The sequence below is a fragment of the Lates calcarifer genome, linkage group LG2, assembly GCF_001640805.2.
Source record: "Lates calcarifer isolate ASB-BC8 linkage group LG2, TLL_Latcal_v3, whole genome shotgun sequence".
NCBI classification, from domain to species: domain Eukaryota; kingdom Metazoa; phylum Chordata; class Actinopteri; family Centropomidae; genus Lates; species Lates calcarifer.
The window spans coordinates 28,436,026-28,456,580 of record NC_066834.1 but is presented as its reverse complement, the minus strand read 5'-3'; the positions used below and the strand labels follow the sequence as shown (position 1 = coordinate 28,456,580).

Below are 20,555 nucleotides of genomic sequence, written 5' to 3'. Positions count from 1 at the left end.
ACACATTGCTTCAGCAGTAATAATAATTATATATTATAATAATAATTTAAGGTTTTAAAAGGAGTGATTTTACTTTTTCATACTTTAAAATCATATTGCTGATAATACCTATACATTTTTTACTGAAGTTACATTTTGATTTATTTCAAGACTGTTTTTATTGTGTAAGTGAGGCATTGCAAGTTCAGTGAAGAATGATGATTCTTTTTCCACTACTGTTTAATACACAACCTGTGCTAACTGTGTAAAGGTACGTAATAAGAAATACTGCAAATAACAAGCAGATGTCACAAGTGCAGAGATGGCAGATAAAATCCTCACAGAGATATTACTGTTCAACAGTCTCCTCCTCTTCATCGCTTGGTAAATTCTGCCACCTGGCGGCACTTACCTGCAACTGTTTTTACTGTCAAATGATCCACTTCCTCATTCCGGGTCAGGCAAAGCAAAAAAAAAAAAAAAAACTTAAGGAATGGACAGTGTCGTCAACGGTCCCGGAGGCGCCAGTGAACAACCTTCAAACTACAATTTCTCTACAGATTTAGATACACCAGGTGTCCGGAATTACATACTCGGAGACACAAATCAATTGTAAAAGTGTACAAAGCGGAACACGGTGCTCACTTCGCTATATCTGACTTCCTGTTGATGACGAGTTTGTCTTCTCCTTGTCTTCCTTGTAGATTTGTGTAGCTCGCAGCGCGGGAATATTTTGCAGCGTGAATGAGAGAGTAGTTATTTTTAAATTAAACATAACAAACAAATATGGATCCTTCCGAGGTCGAGTTCCTCGCCGAGAAAGAGACGGTGAAGATTATTCCAAATTTCAGTCTGGACAAGATCTATTTGATCGGGGTATGTAAAGCAGTTGTGTTTGTTGAGACGTTATTTTACACGGTTACCACAGTCGGCCGTAGACGGTAGCATACTAAGCAATACCGTCTTACGATGCCTCGTCATAAAGTGGAAATTCGTGTTTTTACATCAACGTTACTGCATACTGTAAGAGTGTCGTAGCGTTAGTGTCAAGTTAATACATTTAGCCGAATCACACATCAAGTTATCTGCACGCAACGTTGCTGTTTAACTCCGTACACTAATGAATATGGAGTCAGATGCTTGTGTGTGTGAACTGCAACGTTTCATAATAAAACCTCTGTTTTGTTTGTCCTCAGGGCGACCTGGGTCCCTTCAACCCTGGACTGCCAGTTGATGTCCCTGTGTGGCTGGCTCTTAACTTGAAGCAGAGACAGAAATGTAGAATTGTTCCTCCTGAGTGGATGGACGTTGGTAAGTAACTGCACCTGTATACAGTCCATGCAGCAGGTGACATGTTCTCAGATGGTTTACAGATGGGTTAAATATCTTTTTACGGTTAGAGGATCCCTGCTAACTTAAACTCAGAGCCAGTTATCCTGTTAAAGTCTAATTCTCCCCTCAGACCTTTATAATCTTTTAAAATTTTAAGTCTTTTCTCCACAGGATCCAGTTTGTGTATCAGCTTGTTCTAGTGTTTTTGTGTGTTTTTTTTTTTCTTTACCACACTATGTTAATTTGTATTTTTATCATCACTTGTGGTCTGGAATTAAGAGGGTAAATTTTATTTTCCCTCTCAGCAACTTTTAAATGCATCAGCTGTCCAGACATAGTGAATAGACTTATCAATCATAATAATTCATATTGTTATTATTTCATTTAAACAGTGTGTTGTTCACTACCACACTTTAGATGTTTTTGAGTTGTTGGATAACTGAATGTGGAGCTGGTAGCTTTATAAGCTTAAAGGATGGGGGTGGTGTTATTCTATGTATTTTTACTGTAAATAAATCTGATGAGAAGACAAAAGTGGAATTACTCCAACCTACTGTTGATTTTAAATTGTTTTCATCTTTGGCTGCACAAGAAATATTTGTTAGTAGTTAGTTTTCACTGATGATTTTGATCATTTCATGAGATTTGTTGACAGTAAGAAAAATATAGAAGATTAAGATTGTTTTTCCTAGATCACCTCTCCTTGACAAGTCAAAGGTCAGCAATGCAGAAAGAGAGCCTGAAAATCCTTGGCACAATATTCATTTATTGACATACATAGAGTTCCTTCGTCTGGCAACTTGTTTTTACTAAACAACTGCCTGCTGTTGATGCTATGTTTCAATGCACAGAGAAACTGGAGGAGATGCGAGAGCTTGAGAGGAAAGAGAACACCTTTACGCCTGTTCCCAGCCCTTACTACATGGAGCTGACCAAACTGCTACTGAACCAGTGAGTCTTCTGAACTTTTGTTATCCCCATGCGGAAACAGGGCCTACCATCTTATTGTTCTCATGGTGTTCAAAGTAATTAAACAGTTTGTAGAAATGCTCCCTTATCATCTGTGTATTTGGCACCCTACCTCACACGATGGTTTGTGTGTTTCTGTAGCGCATCAGACAATATTCCTAAAGCAGACGAGATCCGCACACTGGTCAAAGACATCTGGGACACACGTATCGCTAAACTCCGCCTGTCCGCTGACAGCTTCATCAGTCAGCAGGAGGCTCATGCCACGGTAAAACCGATCACTAGGAATCTCACACTGTACCTTTTACTTAAACAAACTACAGTATGACAAGTTATGTGAATGTGAATATTTTCTGGTTTTCTCACCCCACTGTGAGAGCAAAAAAAAAAAAAAAGTATTAGTTTGGGATGATAGGTCCAGAAACAAGTACGTCTCCCGCCTCACTCTCACCTTCTCTCGTCTGTAGCTGGACAACCTGACTCTGATGGAGATCAACACCATTCGAACCTTTCTCCTTGACTCTCTCAACTGCATGTACAAACTCCGGTCCAATCTGCAGCCTGGTTCCAGTAAAGGACAATTTGCGGACTATTAATTCGCTAGATCAAGGCCTGCTGAACAGGTTTGGATCTTGTCCCAAGAATTTGGGAGAGCTGGGGATAAAGCCTTGGACTGAGGTGTGTATTTACTGAGTAACTTCCTCATTACTGAAAAGAAACTGAAGAAAGCAGAAGAGTTTTACTCAGCCTTTTTAAGGGATTATACTTCTCTCGTGGGGGACGTCTTAATCTGTATGGAAGCTTTAAATGCAGCTGCTGTTTGCAATGTGCATACTTACTTTCATTTAGGATGCTCACAGTAGTTTAAAAAGTCTCCATGCATTTGTATGTTTCAATATGTGACAAAAAAATTTATTAGTGTGTAGTAAGTGTAATTTTTGGCATTTCTCCTACAGTGTTTGATTTTTCATTGTGTGTATTTGTCGTCATTTTCTTTGTGTAATACTTCCTCTGAATTTTTAAAAATGTTCTGGAGGAATGCAGTTTAGCAGGTTCAAGATTTGCGAGCGAAGTAGACACATCCTAAATAAATAGTAGCCACGAGGAGCCATAGTACAGTAACAGCAACAGCAGAACTATTCCTAAAGCCTAAATTACAGTACATTTCTGATTTTAGTTTTCTGTGAAAATGTCTACCTACTGTACCAGCATCCACAAACAGACAAAGATTAGTATTTAACATTTTTGAAATATTTTATTTTCTTTTTTGTCTGAAATCACAGCCATATATTCATAAATACCTAATTACTACATTCAACAAAGAATATATTACATTACAATGAATTCAAACAAGTACATTTTAAAAACAGGATTTCACAGCATCTAGACATCCTCCACTGAGTAATGGGGCTATTGCATGGGCGTGCGTGGGTTGGAGACACAGGGATGCTGGGTAAGGGGGCTTACTGTACTACACCTTCCTCCCCAGCTCATTGGCAGCTTCCCTCAGCATGCGTGCTCCCTCCTTAGCTGACAGGTTGCACACTTGGCTCTTTTCTACTCTGTAAAAAAAATAAAAGATGATGGACTACACTGTGTCCCTCTGGACTGGCTCAGGCCTCGTTAAAGAAAAAGATCTTGTGATTAAATTATTTGTTGGAGATGATTTTAGATAAAGGAATTCTGTGCCCGTTCTCTTGCACATATCTGTCAGGACTGGGACGTACAGTACAGAGACTTCAATGTAAAATGTAAAGGCCCTAATCTCTGATGTTACGTGGAGAATGTCCATCTTGTGGACTGAAAATCATTCACATGCTCCCAAATTCCTGAGGCACTTGTAAGTCCTATACATGGGGTAGTTGTGCTTCCGTCTTTATTAATAAATTAACTTTCTGCACATTTTCACCTAATTTTTTTTTTCTTCTATTTTGAAATACTGAAGTCACTCTTATTCCACCACCATAACTTAACATTTAAATTCAATACAAAGACCATGTGGATGGCCTTTAGGGTCTCCAATCGCACATACAACCATAAGGCTGAGGCAGCATGAGTTATTGGGAAGAAAGTCAGTGTAAAACTGGCAGAATCTCAGAGCAGAGCTGACGAGGAGGACGAGAGCAGACAGTTTGTAAACAGGTACGAGGCCAGGTAAAGCAAACCTTTCTGATTTTCTTTTCACTAAAAATGCCCAGTTTGAATTGACTTAATGTGTGATTTCCAGTCTATTTATAACATGTTGGCAACTTTGGATAGCAAGGGTCCTAAAAATGAGGAAATGCAAGGAGGGAGATGAGTGTGGGGGTCAAAGGTATTCAGCAGTGGAAGATGGCCATTCTGGTTTGAATATTTGGCTACCTAATCGCAACTCAATTTAAAATCAAGAATCCAAAATGCTACTGTTGTGTTTGTTTCTTTTTTTGGCACGGGTGTCCTCTCATGACTGCTGTTAAGGGCCTGCTCTTGTAAGGCGTAACGTTATGCAAACTGTCATTACTGTTTGACTCCAATGCTGTAGAATGTCATGCAAAGTGAGATGAAGGTCCAATGGTAGGATAAAGCATCAAGAACCAGTTTCATCATCTGGCTGTTTAAGAGACACTTCATGTCTTTACAAAATTATTAAGAAAGTCAAGTGACCCAAATAAAAAAAAGAACAAACAAACAAAAAAAACCTAAATGGATCTCAACTGGTTTTTGCATGAGAATGTCACAAGCTAACTAGTCATGCCAGCAGCAGTGAAGCCGACTGGTGTTGCTGTTGAAATGGGCATTAAAACAGGGAGGGGGGGTGAGAGGGCAGGTGCCATGTCTCAGGACCACTGAGTAAGCTTTGCTGAGCTCAGAGGCCAGGTGAGATGGCCGTGGCTGGGTCTCAGCTGCACGGTGCCAGGAAAGAGTAAGAGGAGGAGTGGATCCTGTTTTCTCTCACTCTGTTAAATGTCTCAAATCAAGCTGTTCTGGCCAGCAGCAGTACAAACACTAAAAGCAAGGCTTTCTTTTCCAACCCAAAAAGCATAAACATATAAAAATGGCAGGCTTTTTCTTTTAAAAGAACAATGATTAAAGTAATAAAAACATACAAAATTCTTTTAAGTCTTCATATTATATACAATACAAGGCTGAAGCACCTTTTAAAATTCTTATTCTCAAATTTTCTATTTCGAAATAAAACTTTTCCTTAATTCTTTCCAAAAAAATGTGCATTTTCTAAGTTCTTCCCTAATTTGAACAGTTATTTGTTGTAACACAGTACCACCAGGTAGTTCTTCAGCTTTTATTCTTAAGTGCATTTCCAGTTCAAAAGCTCATGTGGCCACTGTGATAAAAATCAGTCCCCACTGGCCAGAAGCCTTTGTTTGGAGATTTGGAGCATTCAAGTCTCTTGACGGCACCCCTCCTGGGGTAGCTGCTCCCTCATTGGCAGGATTGTCTGTGTAGATGTGGCGGTGAGGGATGCAGGGACCGAACAATAGAGCAGCAGGGGACTGAAGAGTGTGTGAAAAGCAGGTGCATGTGTGTGTTTGTGTTGATCTTCAGGTACTCCTGCCCTATACTTGGGCTGATCTCGGGGGGTGGGGGTGGGGGTTGGCTACATTGGCACACCTTAGTGGCTTGTGGCACAGTCCCTGGCTGGCCACAAGCCAAAGACTGCCTGTCCTTCACTGAATGGTCCTTTCTCCCACACATTCATCCATTCATTCATTCATCTTATCTAGCCAGCCAAATATTCTCCTCTGTGGAGCCATGTGGACCAGGCCATGAAAAATAAACTCTGGGTGTCAGTCTGAAAAGGGAGGTGGCCGGAGCCTGGGGGCCGTCAGGTCGGCATGTTGGGGTCACCTGGGAGGGTAGCCCTTATAATGGCCGCCTCTGGGCCAGTGTGTTTGTGGCAGCGTCAAACACTTCCTGAAGTGCTCCAGCTCTGCTTGTAACTTCTCCCTTTCCACTGCCAGCTTCTGTCTCTGGGACATCAGCTCCTACACAACCAGAGTAACAGAGTGGGAAAACAAAATATAAGATTACAAAGAAATTACAACAACATGGATGTCATTTCAGTTATATGACATGATAACAGAACATCTTAAAAATAAAGGAGAAGCTTCAATGTGAGAATAATAAATAGCATGATTTTGTATTTCTGCCTGAACTGTATGAAATATTTTAGCATTTATTCAAGAGGGAAAGCCTCCAGTTCTGAGCTTACACAGGTAGTTGGGTTCATTCTGCTTCATACATCAGTAACCCAGTACCTCTTGTTAAGGTGAGGGAATTTAATTAGAACATTCTCAGTTTGGATTATAAAAATATCTCAAGGAAAATTCTTGGATGTCAGGGTTCACTTGCTCCTGTATGAAGCCATATGAAGTATTTTCTCGCTTTTATAAAACCATGCAGAGCACTGACCTCCATTACCAAAAATATTTGTATTTGGAATAGTACATGTATTGTCATGATTATTAAGACTGCTCCTCTTCCACATTCAAATTAATGACTTGCCAGTGCAACTGTCTGTGTCACTGTGATCAAGTTCCTTCAGTAATTTCCAGTTTGTTTTTAAGCTATTTTATATATTTATTTGTGTATTTATTACACAATTCATGAACTCACAGACTAACTGACAGAGGTGTGTGTGTGTGTGTGCGTGTGTGCATGTGCGCATGCATGCGTGTCTTACCCCCATGCTATGAGACAGCTGCTCAGCAGTCAGACTGAGGTTGTAGTTCTGAGCTTCTAGTCTTCGACACTGGCTCTGCAGCACTTGTCGCTCCAAACTTTGCTCTACAGGACAAATCAGAGAGAATATAGGGAAAAACAAAAAGACAGAGTTGGGATTAGAGAACAACGTAAGCACAAGGTCAGTCAACACCGACTTCTAAGCAGCAGACCATGTGCTATCTACACAGCAGATGCTACAAGGTTAATCTACCTCAAGCAACTACAGAAACACATCTTCATGTAGGTGAAATGGTGTGATGGAAAACACTGGGACTGTTTAGATTTTAACTGAATTTCTAGTACAAATCCTGTTTACACATGTGCTGTATTAGCATAGCACTGATTTGTGTGTAGGAAGGATGAATACCACCCTCTAGTGACAAGAGAATGCTACAACAGCTTCTTTGGCATTGAGATATATCTGTTCTATAATTTTTTTAATGAATTCAATTTTATCATTTTTTGGTTTTAGTCTCAGGGTGTTTTTACTGTATATATTTGTACTGTCTTATCAGTTTGACAGTCACCAATAAAGCTGCTAATATCACACTAATGTGTATGAAATATCCTGTACAAAAAATTCAATTGATTCAAGGAATAACACTAACATGAAACTGTACAATGAGCTGTGTGAGTGTGTTGTATGCAGAAAACCTACCCTCAACATATTCCTGATAAGCTTCAAATATAGATTCGATCCCCTGCCACTTGGAAGTAGGACCCTCCTCCTCCTCCTCATCCTCTTCCTCCTCAGAGTCCTCTGGACCAGACAGGTCCTCTCTCGTCCCTGAGGTCTCCCGGAGTGGCGGTGCTGAGAAGTGCTGCCCATTGGGCTGAGGGTGAGTGTGTGAGAGCGGATGGGGAAATGAATGTGCATTCGAGTGAGACTGCGAGTGAGACTGCGAGTGAGACTGCGAGTGTGGCTGCGGTGGTCGACCAGGGGCGCTCTGAAGCTCTGGAATGTTGTAGTGAACAGAGGACTCCTGGAGGTGGGACGACTCCGACATCCCTGTGGCTCCACCTAAAGGACATGAAGGGAGAGAAAGAAGGGATTGTCATATTTAATAGTGACAATTGAACTGAATTAGTCAATCAAGAGATAACAAAACATTTACAAACATTTGCTGGGTCTAGCTTGAGGCTAATTGTTGGCTGCAGGTCTAAATTTAAATTCAAACATGTAAGAAAATTCTCTTTGTGTTTTGCTTGTTTTTACAGAGAAATCAGAGCACATATTCTGCTGTTTATTTAGTGTTGTGCCTCAACACTACAGCGAAGCTGATCCTAGCAAAGCTGTAGGTTGTACCTCAGTATTATCACTGTCCTTTGCAAAGTTATGTCAATGACTGTGCTCGCGAGGCTTACCTTTGTGTTTCTGCAGAGCCTTCTGAGTGGACTGAAGCACAGATTCATGGAACTGCTGGGCAAATTCCTCCGGGGTGAAGTTGTCCCAAGGTTTGGTGCGTCCATTGACGCTGTGAAGGCCCTCTTTAGCCTGAAGGGGTAGTGGGGGCCGCAAGCTGTTCAGCAGACTGGAGCTCCTCTTAGAGATCGGTCCTTCACTGGGCCCCCTAGCCTTGTCTGGGTAGACAGCTGGAGAAGGGGGCTCCTTTGGTCTTAATGTGTCCCCAAGGGGTTTTGGATGGCCATTCGGGGACACTGGGCAATGTGAGGAGGGGCTATGTGGTCTGACATTGTGGTGGTCCTCTGATTCAGAGGGAGGTTGGGAAAATGCAGAATCTGCAATCATTTGAACATGTGTTAATCATGATGAGGTCGAGATCCACATTACTACAGAGGGAACGTTGCAGTTAGAAATTGTAGTTATTTTAGATACATCGCTCATCTTAATACATTACACAAATGAATAACACCATATAAACTTGATACTTCAGGGATGCAAAAGTGCAAGTTTATGTTCATTAGTATGTGTCTCACCAGAGAGCTGTGCTGAAGGGCTCTTACACAGCGGATGAGGGGCATGCCTGATGGTATCCAAGGTTACGCTCTTTTCTTTAATGGCCTGAAGCAACTCCACCACCCTTTCATTATCTAAAGAGAAGGAAAAGGTATAACATTTAAACCTTTGTAGCATTAGTGCTTTCTATATGTATTATTCATATATTATTCACAATTTCATAAGCACTTATTTTTTCTAGTTGTGTGTGTGAGTGTGTAAGACTGTAACTCTACAGCGTGGGAGACTGCGCGCTGCCATCTGTAGGCAGCAAACAGTAAATCAAGAGGATTGCACTAGGATAACTGTAATCCCAATGCTGCCACTCCCATTTCCTCATCAGTACATGTGTGTGTGTGTATATCACTGCAACTGTGTACAAACAGAACCTTGACACAAGTCCACCTTTCAAACTAGGGCAGTGTAAAGTGTTACATTATGCATACATTGTTTAATACATGCTGCATTGTGTGATCCCTTTATGGTTTCTTTCAAGGCTTGAGTCAACATGTTAATGAGAACGTAGTGCATGTGGAGCAGGCGGGGCTGAGCTGAAGTGACGCATCAGCAAGCTGCAAAGCTGCCATAAGGGTGATTGCTGCTTTCTAAAAGCTAAATTAACATACAATCAGTCTTTTTTTCTCTGCAGAAATGAAAACGTTGAGAGGAAGAGCCATAATATGAGCAATGAACAGGCATGTTTGTATTGCACATAAAGGGCACTGGATCACCTCTGTGATGTAGTGGTTTCTAACTACCTTGCTGAAGCACTGTTCTGCTCTGCTCTACCTTAATGTTCAAGTCAAATTATTTTAACTATTCATCAATAAAAAACTATTTCCCTCCCAAGTCAATGGAGTTAGCTTCCTGTGCACCCCAATTCTTTACTTAAACAATAGGGAAGCCATGGTTTATTTAACTAAGAATAGCTAAGAGGCATTGTTACGCACAGTTAATTCTTACACTAATTAATGTAGTTCTTGAAACATAATTAAACTAAATGGTTGGTAAGCATTTAGAGTAACTGTAACAGAATCACCCATACATATTTACCAAGGCCTTTTACAGCGGCTTCAAACATGAGGAAGTTAAAAATGTGGGATGGACTACCTGCTCCATAGATTGGGTTTAACCTGTGCATTACTATATCTTTCCTTACCTCTTCTCTGCTGCACAGTGACATGGGACAGTCTGAACATGGTGAGGAACCGCTTCTTATCCTCCAGCTCTGGCGCTCGGTCCATCTCCTCAGGGGTGAAGCGCGTGCTGAGCTGAGGAGGAGGGGGAGTGCGTTTTGACTGCAAGGCAGGTGGTGAGGGGCTGCGCTCCCTGAGCATCCTCCTCCTCTTCCTTCTCTTTTGCTGCACCAGCTCATCCCGCCGGCCCACCGTGGTCAGGCCAAACACTCCCAGGAAGTCCAATTTCTGTGCAGAGAGGCAAAAAAAAAAAAAAAAAAAATCTCACTGCAGTGTTTTATCATGAGTGCCTGTTTGTGCTTCCATCACGGGGAAGCACAGAAAACGCATGTACTGGCTGGTGTTTTACCTCTGTGGAGTCATCCAGTTTGAGAGGGGGCTGCTCTGCTACTCTCCTGAGATGGGCTCTCACCTCCTCCTCGTCGCTCTCATCATAAGAGTCATCCAGCTCATAGTAGTAACCTGCAGAAAACACAGAGGTCACCACTGATATCCCACTTTTTTAAATCTTCTAGAAAAGTCATCTTGTTACATAAAACAACATATGGTCTATGATTTTTCAGGCATGTGAGAGTGCAGGTTATGTAGTACCTTTTTCCCTGGCCTCCCTTCTCCTCTTCTCCTCCAGGTCCAGCTTGCTGACAGGCTTTCGGTGCTGCTGAAGGTACTCATCATAGATCAGCATTGTGTCCGGGCCCATCCCCAGTGTAGCTACCTGTCCCATCCCTGGCCCAGTGATCATTCCCAGCCCCTGCCCATGTCTACTGTGCCCTGGGTGCCCCTGGAGGCTCTTCAGGCCAGCGTTGCTTTTCACGGCTCCCTCCAGTTCATACTGGCTGGACAGGGACAGCGATGATCTCTGCTGACTGAAGAAGGACTGGGTGGATTTCTCCAGATCAGCGAGGAATGTGCTGGGCTCCGTCAGGCCAGGAGGACCTCTCAGCGGGGGATACTTTTCCATTGCTCCCCCATCTCTCCTTCGGGCTCCATCCTCATATTTGGAGGGCCCCGGAGGCAGCCGACTGAGCTCATAGTGTCCCATCCCTGAGGGCTCGTGGTTGCGCCTGGACTCTGAGGTTGTCTCTATGAGAGATGCAGGGTTCCACAGGGTGGTGGGAGGTGGAGGGTGATGTTCGCGTGGCGGCTGTGGAGGTTTTGGGGAGATGAGGGGTGGAGGGGCGCCTAAGTGAGGGTGGAGGTCCCGGCTTCCTGGTTCATGGTGATTTGTTATGGATCTGTGGAGATACAATGGACCAGGGATCATGCATATCTTTTAGACATACAATACAACACCCATATTGCTTCTAAAATTGAGAAATAGTGTTTCCCAATCACACATGCTACGCAGAGACACACAACAATGCTCATACGCCTTGCCTATTTCCTGTCATCCCTGTCAGTATGTCTGTGGGTTTGTGTCTCTGTGCAAAGCAGTGTTATCAAGCCCAGACAGAGTAGCCCAAAGCAGAGTGAGGATGTGGCCAAGGCATACACTGTCCTCCAGATATACAGGCCTGTTTTTGATCTGTTAGGCCCTTGAAGTGTGGCATGCGTGCGCACATACATACACACACGCACACACACACACACACACACACACAGGGAGAGAGCAAGTTCAGAGAGCAGTCTACTAAGGAAGAGGCCAGGAGAAATCTTTTCCTGACAGACAGGAAGGCAGAAAAGAAAAGGACTGACATAGAAAGGGTAAAGAGAACGATGGATTGTTTCAAAGGGAATCCCACTTAATGATATCAGAGAGAGAAGAAGAATACATACATGTGATGGGATGACAAGGGTGAAAATGAAGACCTGAAAAAGAGGAAAAGAAACAGCAAAAGTGAGGAAGGAAGAAAGGCAGATGGCTGATGGATACTGTCTCGAGCGTCTTTCCAAATTAAACCTGGCAGGAGTGCACTCTGCATGACCAGTCAAATTATCTATGCCTCCTGTTTGTGTTTGCATTTGTGTGTGTGTGCGAGTGTGAGTGAGTAAATGTGTGTGTTATCCGCAATCTGCAGCCTGTGAGCTGTGATTCTGCGATAATACCGTAAGGTTACTGATAGCTAATGTGTGTGTGTGTGTGTCACTCCTGTCCTACCAGCATCAGCATTAACCACAACCTCACTTCTAAATCACACACAACACAACACAAACACAGGCACAGTAACAAAGGAGGGTAAGTAGGGGGCTTATGCTGTGCAAGGTTGAGAGGATTAGCCAAGAATTAGCCTTTGTGTATCTTAGCCATCCTGCTCACTGCCTGTTTGAAACCCCTACCCAATTCTCACAGAACAGCGGTCATCAGGGCCCAACATCAACACCTAAACATAGCCGTGTGTTTTCCTACATGTAAGGCCTGGAAGGTAGCATGGACAGAAATAGAGTAGACGTGATGCTTCTGACAGGGTTTATCTTTTTTCCAGCCCTGCCTGAAAACAAACTTCTAAAGCCTGCCAGCCTTCCGAGGCTTCAAAACACAGGCACAACTGTCCCTATCAGGCTAGCAGAGACACACAGCCAAACACCAAGCCAAATACCCCAGAAATAATGTGTACGCTGAAATCGTGCATGCACTTTGGTGTCACAGAGCTACTGGTCTTTATCAGATAATACGAGCAACACAACTCTGCAATCGCCAAGTTATGTGGAAATAAATATTTCCATGGCATGTGGTTAAAAAATCCAAGTAGGTTTGAGATATATGCACATTTCTGTCTGCAGGGCTGGACGACAACGAGTTTAGCTTAGTGAGTGTTGTCTCACCTGTGTGAGTCTGTCCTGTGATCTGGTGTGTCAGCCGGCCGGCCCAAATCCAAGTGCTGCTCCAGAACCTGCTGACGGAATTCAGACACCTGGTACTGACGATCCTCTTTCTCCTGACGCAGCTTGCGTTGCCGCGCCAACCACCTCTCCTCCTCGTTGGTCCTCTGGGCAATCATTGAGGCTGGGAGCCCAGTCCCCACAGTGCTGGGACCCATGTAGAGACCGTGGCCTGGGATTAGACCGGGGACAGGATGATGTGATTGAACCATTGAAGAGTGGAGTCCTGGCGGGACTGGTTTGGGAGCTGGAAGGGCTGGCTCTTTGGTTTTATCTTCAGGGAGGAAAACAATTTATTTTCATTTGATGATACATTTCTCAATTCATAAATAATATAATGAATCATTTGTTACGTAAAATGATGAATGAAACGTTGTGAAAAATATCACAATCATGAGTGTTGATAAGAGCGATAAGAGAGTAAGAAAACCAACAAATTTCCACATTTGAGCAACTTTTTAAGCAAAAAAGGTTAAAAGATTCCTTAAATGATTAACTGATCACAATCATTCTCTTCTAATCAACTAATCTGTTAATCAACTAACTGTTTCAGCTGTAGTTGGTACAAAGTGTTTATAGAGACAAGTGTTTACAAGCAGTATGACTGTAGCTTACAGAGGCTACAGGGGAAGCATGGACACATACCAGCCCGATTAGGGGTGAGTCTCTCAGGCTTGGTTCGGTCCTCCTGTCCCCTTATGGCATGGAGCTCAGCCAGATAGTGGCTCTCCATGGCCTTGGATGCCTGCAGCTCCTTCTCCCTCAGTGCTCTCTCCTTCTGTCTCTCCAGTTCTTTCTCCCTTTCTCTCTCCTTCTCCCGTTCCCTCTCGCGCTCCCTCTCTCGTTCGCGCTCTCTCTCCCTCTCCAGCTCCTTCTCCCGTTCCCTCTCCCTCTCTCGCTCCCTCTCCCGCTCCTTCTCCCTCTCCGCCTCGCGCTCCCTCTCCTTCTCGCGCTCGCGTTCTCGTTCACGCTCCCTCTCTCTCTGCCGCAGCTCATCCTCCAGCTGAAGCCTGAAAAGCGCAGTGGACAGGGAAACAGGAACAGCATGAGGATGGAAGTTGCATGACAATTCATAATCATGGCTGATATTTTGTACATGTTCATGTGTGCATAAGTTAAGGGGCCTTTACCTCTCAGACTGCAGTGCTGACAGTGAAGGGTGTGTGAAATCTCCAGGGTAGCGGACCCCTGGTAGGTGCATGTGAACAGCAGAGGGATGGATGGGGGGTAAAGCTCCCCCTGCTGGCAGCGGATAGAAAGGTGACCTCAAAGCAGAGAGGCAGAATGGGTCATCCATCCTGGGAGATAAGGATTGCAATAAAAAAAAAAAAAAAAACAGAAAAGAGAGAAAGAGAAGAAGTCAGTCTCCCCGTGTGACAGTGCAGCGTTCACTTTCATTAACCTGTGTGCCTCCATCTCCCAAAGAAGCGACATCACAGGGTCTTCCATCTTTCAAGAAAGCAGCAGTGGCTGTCAGCTAACCTCAATCACCACGCAGCAGCTAGCAAGAGACTGTGCTGTGTTGATGCACAACTGTGTGTTTTTGCATGTGTCTGTGTGTGTGACATCCACTGCTCATCCCCTCATTAAATCCATTACAGCGCAGTGTGTGATGGGTGCTGCAGTCCTCTGATCTTGCTGGGTTGACAGACCAGGGGCACGCAGCCTGTGTGATAGCCCAAAGCAAGCAGGGCAAGCAACACAGACAGACACACACACACACACACACACCACTCCATATGATGATACACAGTACACATTTTTAACAAATACTGCACACAACATTTCTACAGCTGGTGTTTTCTCTATGATCTTTCTATCTCTATATGATTACCATGCTGCTTCTATAAAAAATGTGTTCTCCTTATCAGGATACATCTTATTTTAGATGTATTAAGAGTTCAGGAAGTGTTTTATGCTGATTTCTAAAAAAGCATGCATGAACAAGCTCCAAATGTACAGAGTTAACAAAACCAATTTTGGTTTTCTTTTGAATGTTCAAATTTTATGAATGGATATAACCAAACTTGAACCGTATTTTGCTTGTTTCACAGTACAGTTAAACAAACAATACTATGGACCTATAGACATTTTGGAAAACTGTCAAATAAATGCAGTGCTTTTCCTTGTTTTATGACGTATCTCACTGCAGTACAGCAGCAAAGCATCATTACAGCAGCTCTGAAGGTTGTAAATGACATTACTGCAGCCTGCGGCAAAAAAGAGTGATGTATATTTATTTTTTAAAACAAATCTCTTGAAAGAATTTTGATTCAGCTGACCAGGGTATTTTCAAACAGAAGCTTCTTAGCAGCAGCCTATCAGATGATACAGTACATAGAGCTTTCATTCAGAACACACTGCATCCAATATGGTGAACTCTGCAAGGGGATATCCCAGTGCTCAGTGCTGCAATGTAATTGTTTTAACTATTACTCTCTGACATTAACCGACTTTCTTATTGTTCATACTGATACTGCAAGTTCAGTTAATTTGTCCCAGTTATCTGTATTCTGTTACTTTGCCTTTAGTTTACCTGGAACCTGATGCTTTTATTTGTGCTGCCATCTGTCTTAGTCACGTCTCACACTTTAGCTCTCTTATACTCAATAAAATCTCTCCCCCAGTTTAATAAATATACAAATAAAGAACATCAACAGAATATTTTACCTCTGGGAACATGAATTCAAGGTCAGCAGTACACTAATGCGTTTACTGCTGAGTCTGAGCAGTACAAATACTTAGTTCAGTCATATGCGCTGGTTTGCACAATTTGCTCTCAGGGGAAATGGGTGCCAAGTCAACAAAACAAATTAATGTAGAGGCTTACCTGTATGGTGTGAAGGAGGGGTGGGGTAGGTAGCTGGGGTGATAGTAGGCAGCTGCGGCAGCCGCAGTGGCAGGGTCCAGGCCCAAGGGCAAAGAGGGCATGCGGAGGGCATCCTCAGTCGTGGCATAGGGCCGGAAACCACGGAGATACTCTTCTGGTACAGGACCAGGGGGAACTGCATTAGGCAACTGTCGGGGCAGACTGAAGGGACAAAACAGAGAAAAGCCATGATTACTTTGATTTGTATGTGTTCACTGTGGTGAAAATGTATTGGTTTTCACTAAGATGCTGTGTAAATTCTATTTGTTTCTCAGCATCAATCAACAAGACAAATGTTTATTGTGGCTGCTTATCCAAGTAAGTGTAATTTACCTATAAATTATTGATTATACACTTGTGCGTGTGCACACTTCATTTTGAATTGAAAAGGTGTAAACTCTGCAAATCCAGAGAAAAAGGCAGAGCAGTGTGTGACTCACTTGAGGGGCTGGAAACGTGAATCCTGCATGACAGCGCCGGGGGTGAGACCAAAGGCATAGGGGTTTCCCAGGAGGTGAGCAGGGACTGAGGGGCCACCTTTTTCCTGGGGGAGGGTCCCCTCTGCACCCAAACGTTCCCTGCTGGCCCCACGAGGCCCCGAGTCTGCCTGAAGAGAGATGCAGAGAGAGAGTCTTAGTCATTGTTCGTGAGGACCTGTGACCGTCACGGTTGTCATTACTCATGGAGCCCATCCTGTGAGAGGGGGGAGAGACAGGGATGGGGGGAGAGAATAGGCCTGTTTGTGGTGCAGCAGCCTCCCTCACTCTCTCTTCCAACCTCCGGCGCTTTTATCCACTTTCTCACACACACCACTTCCCCTGTAAAAATAGATGGATCAACATTTCTCTGAGGGAAATATATGGTAAAATGGAGGAAGCAAAAGAAACACTGCCTGACTGTTTTTCCTCTAATTGTAAACAAGAGATGTCATCTTTATGATCGATGAGAATGTGGTAATGGTAGATGTACAACAGCAGTACTAGATGATGACTTTGATCTTGGCAAAGTGTGTATGTGTGTGTGCGCACATAACTTGCACACTCACATCTACAGGGAAGACAACAAAGTCCAAACAGCAACATCCCTCTACCTCTGTTTCTCTTTCTTCCTTCTTCTCTTTCACCTCCCTCTCTCCCTTTGGCAGCAAGCCTGGTCTCACTTATCCGATCCCACAACAAACACACGCGCGCTCAGCAGGCACATACACCGTTTCAGGGCTACAAAGACATCCTGCTGTGGGAGTGGGAGTGCTTTTTTTTCCAAGCTTTGGTTTCCCTCTCCCCACACATGCAATGGTGGAACTGGGAAATTTACAACCCTTGTAGGTTGAATGAGGAAATTGTTTATAGATAGATACACAGTTGAGGAGGATTTTCACTGAAGTGGTGGAACAGTTACCTCATCTGTGGCAAAACGAGACTTGGAGCTGAAGTTGGCAAGAGAATGACTAGAGAGAATGGAAAGAGGGAAGAAAGGAAAGATAGAGATGAAGCCATAAAGATGAGAGAGAGGAGAGGGCACTTCTTGCCCCACTAAATTAACCTCTGGGATTAGAGAGAGACCTTACAGCAGCACTGTCCTCTCTCTCACTACTGCCTCTGATAAAACAAATCCTATTTAGTGAGCCATTACCTCCACATCCTCCTCTGCAGCCACTGACCCAGACTGACACTGATGCGCTGACATCCAATCTTAAATGCCTCTAATGTTTAGACTCCCCACATCCCCCTTTGTTTCTTAGACCTCCCACTTTCCAGTAGTTTGCTCCTTGTTGTTTGTTGCGCTTCACTAAGCAGTAAGGCACTCTATTCCCTCAAACCTCCACCCCCCCCGCACCCCACCCCCCAACTCCATCCCCATCCTTTCAAAGCTTTATGAGCACAGGGAGAAGGTGGATGTTCCCTCCCAATCAGCAACCAACTGGAAAAGAGGTTCATATATGTCAAGAGAAGTCAATATCAGATAGTAGCATGCAAACCGCAAGATGCCAGGCTCTCTGTTTGCTCTTTGCTCCTTCTTTTTCTACAGTGTTTTTTCTTTATCTGCCTTATTGTCCAACACTATCAAAAAGTGATAGGTAGCTGTCTGCAAGTCCAACTATTATTTAAAGCCCTTGTGATATTTACACATTTATTCCAGCATATTACTATATGCCAGTAAAAATGGGAGGAACTGCGTTCTATCACACATCAATTAATCAGTTGTCATAATCACACTCATGACAGCTTTGTTAACCAAGTGACAGGTCAGCAAAGCTGTCATCATTGCATGACTAAATTAACTGATGCTACAGGCCCATGTGTTTATCTATACATGGTTGTTGTGTTATGTGTCTAGAGCGAGCAGCACCCTGTTATACTATGCTCAAATAACACTTTCGCCTCAGTCTGTGCCCAAACTTAACCTTTAACACTCATCAAGCTGCCACAACACAGAATGGCCACATTAAGAAAATTCTAATATAAGTGTAAATTGGTCTAACTATGTAAGTAACTGTTAGAACTACACTCCACTGACTACTTTTGATGACATCATATCACGAAAACCTGCTTAGCAAATAAAATCACTTAAATGTGCTATAATTTATTTTGACGCTATTGAACGATGACTATCTGGTATTTAAATGATTACCAGTAGTTGGTACGAATCAAATGAACAAATCCGAGTTTGTGTCCAACAAGGGCATGGTTTCATAATTATGGCTAAGACCCAATAACTGTTCCTTGCCAATAAATTTCTCAGAAATCCCGTAAGAGGATGGAACAAATATGCTTGTAAAACAACAAAGCATATGACTGATGCTGCCTCTGCTTCCTGCTTTTATATGTAATACTATCATTGAAAGCCAGCAAATCCCTCTCATATGTACAATGATAAATGAAACCTGTTTGCAAATAATGATGTGTACGTATGCCTGCCATGTTGTATGCACATCTTTTTTCCTAAGCTTAGTCCCTGTTTGTGTATGTCTGTGCATGTATGTGTGAATGCAGGTCTGTAGAAAAAAAAACGTAAAGGTGTAGGTGTAACAGGTCAGAACCTTGAAAAAAGCACACATGCCACAAAGACATAACCTTTCATTCCCATTAGAGAGGCACCTTAGTCACTCAGGCACCTACACATCCAACCAGCCGTCCCATTTTGACCTTTCATCCTGCCAAAAAACACAGCCTTCTATTCTCAAACACACACTATTCACTAGAAGCCTGCCATATACACACTGCAGAGCACAAATACAAGCACTCAGACTCAAAGACACGTCCATTAACAGCCATCTTCCTCTGTGTGAGCCAGGCCCCTGTAACCCCCAGTGAGGGTGGGAGACCCCGCGCATTGTAGAGCTCTCGTTTACGCCTCTCAGATGGAGCCATGAATCCAAATTGCCAATTAAAAAGCAATTACAGGCAGCAGCGGGAGCAGACTCCTGCAGTCATTAAAGCAAAATGCCAACGCACCAAGCCCTCCCTCCTTCGCTGCCTTGCCCATCACCCCCCTTCTGAAAGACAGACTCATATCTCTGCTAGAGAGACACTAATCAACCCCTCTAACACACACAAAGCAGGACACACACATATGCACACCACAGCAACAGACAAGCTTTTCTTGGACGCTTTACAGGGGATCCAGTGAACAAACTGCTGCCTCTGTATGTAACTATTTTCTCTGTATTTCTCCTCCCTTTATCAGGCTCTCCTTTTGTCCATAAATCTTAATTTCTGGCTGTTTGTGTTGTGTCCCCTTATCATTGTTCCTCACACTTTCTTTCAACACCAATTCCTGTCACATGGAAAAACACAGGATGTCAACCATAACAAAAAGAAATCTGGGCATAAAAACTGAATAATAATAGTTGACATGGAGGGTAAGAATAACGAAGGCAAAGTGGCAAGGTTAAAGTGCATTCTTCCTGATCAGCAATTAGCAATGTTAGCGAAGCTCCATACAGTATCATCTTTGTTTAAGAGGAACATTCTGATGGCAGAGATGTATGTGTGTCCTTTACAGCCCCGTGGCTCATTGTTACCACAGAGTTATATGTGGTCACTGAAGCGGCACCGCGGAAATAGAGGAAATGCTATGATGCCAGCTTTCAATGACGCATGCCCGCCGCTGCTGCCCCCCCACTCCCCTCAACCTCTAACCCTTCCATCCCCAACCTCTTGTCCACCTTCCTTAACCTCTTCATTCTTTGGCTGGGTGGCCCCCGAGCTGCTGTAGGCACCTAAAACCTAGTGACGTGACCTTTCCAATTCGAGCTTGACCTCTTACACACACACACACATAACTAGGGTACAAAAGCACATAAACACACAGGCAAACACACACATGGGATTAGCTACAATTTATGTGGAAGGCAGTGGCGGGAGCCTCCGTCCTTTTATCTCCTCTGTTCTGCTATACTGAAGGAATGACAAAAAGGGTGACATCACTGGGAGAGCTCCCCAGTCTCTCCAGCCTCTCCCAGTTCTGGTTGAACTTTAGCTACGGCGGGGTCGCGCCAGGGGAGAGGACAATGGCCTGAATGCTACCAAACATTGCTGGCTAGCTGACCTCCTCACTCACCCTTCACTATCCCCCTTCTCTCTGTCTCTGGGGAACCGTCAAAGTGTCTCGCGGAGTTTCCGCATGTTGCAGAGTGCTGTTCATAACGGTGCGCTTGGCCTCAACCATTAGCCCTGAGCTGAGATAAGAAGGCTTAAAGCAAGGCCAT

The 20,555-nt window shown here is 43.6% G+C and overlaps 3 protein-coding genes across 4 annotated transcripts in view; 1 reads left to right on the top strand and 2 right to left on the bottom strand.

The window, feature by feature from the left end:
* LOC108877813 (cytochrome c oxidase subunit 4 isoform 1, mitochondrial) overlaps positions 1-20,555 on the bottom strand; it is an 89,466-nt gene that overhangs the window by 7,562 nt on the left and 61,349 nt on the right. The window lies entirely within an intron of this gene.
* gins2 (GINS complex subunit 2) lies at positions 631-4,188 on the top strand. The gene is made up of 5 exons (XM_018667910.2): positions 631-855; positions 1,176-1,290; positions 2,163-2,262; positions 2,422-2,548; positions 2,748-4,188. The coding sequence occupies exons 1-5, from the start codon at positions 766-768 to the stop codon at positions 2,874-2,876; spliced, it is 561 nt and encodes a 186-aa protein (XP_018523426.1). The 5' UTR covers positions 631-765; the 3' UTR covers positions 2,877-4,188.
* Positions 3,516-20,555, bottom strand: part of gse1b (Gse1 coiled-coil protein b) — a 164,662-nt gene continuing 147,622 nt past the window's right edge. The window contains exons 5-18 of one of the 2 annotated variants that reach the window (XM_018667906.2): positions 16,285-16,451; positions 15,806-16,006; positions 14,106-14,273; positions 13,621-13,985; positions 12,919-13,249; positions 11,932-11,964; positions 10,747-11,390; positions 10,505-10,617; positions 10,119-10,383; positions 8,941-9,054; positions 8,368-8,742; positions 7,661-8,023; positions 6,962-7,065; positions 3,516-6,263 (exon numbers count right to left, since the gene is read on the bottom strand). In XM_018667906.2, the coding sequence (XP_018523422.1) occupies positions 6,123-6,263; positions 6,962-7,065; positions 7,661-8,023; positions 8,368-8,742; positions 8,941-9,054; positions 10,119-10,383; positions 10,505-10,617; positions 10,747-11,390; positions 11,932-11,964; positions 12,919-13,249; positions 13,621-13,985; positions 14,106-14,273; positions 15,806-16,006; positions 16,285-16,451 (3,384 nt within the window). In that variant the 3' untranslated portion in view covers positions 3,516-6,122. The remainder of the gene's footprint in view (positions 6,264-6,961; positions 7,066-7,660; positions 8,024-8,367; positions 8,743-8,940; positions 9,055-10,118; positions 10,384-10,504; positions 10,618-10,746; positions 11,391-11,931; positions 11,965-12,918; positions 13,250-13,620; positions 13,986-14,105; positions 14,274-15,805; positions 16,007-16,284; positions 16,452-20,555) is intronic. The other variant, XM_018667908.2, reaches the window with a different exon arrangement.

What these genes read in the sequence shown, in the direction of transcription:
- gins2 (XM_018667910.2), top strand. Translation starts at nt 766, where the DNA reads ATGGATCCTTCCGAGGTCGAGTTCCTCGCCGAGAAAGAGACGGTGAAG. An exon ending in ACAAGATCTATTTGATCGGG is followed by an intron (nt 856 to 1,175) that starts GTATGTAAAGCA and finishes GTTTGTCCTCAG; the next exon opens with GGCGACCTGGGTCCCTTCAA. An exon ending in AGCAGGAGGCTCATGCCACG is followed by an intron (nt 2,549 to 2,747) that starts GTAAAACCGATC and finishes TCTCGTCTGTAG; the next exon opens with CTGGACAACCTGACTCTGAT.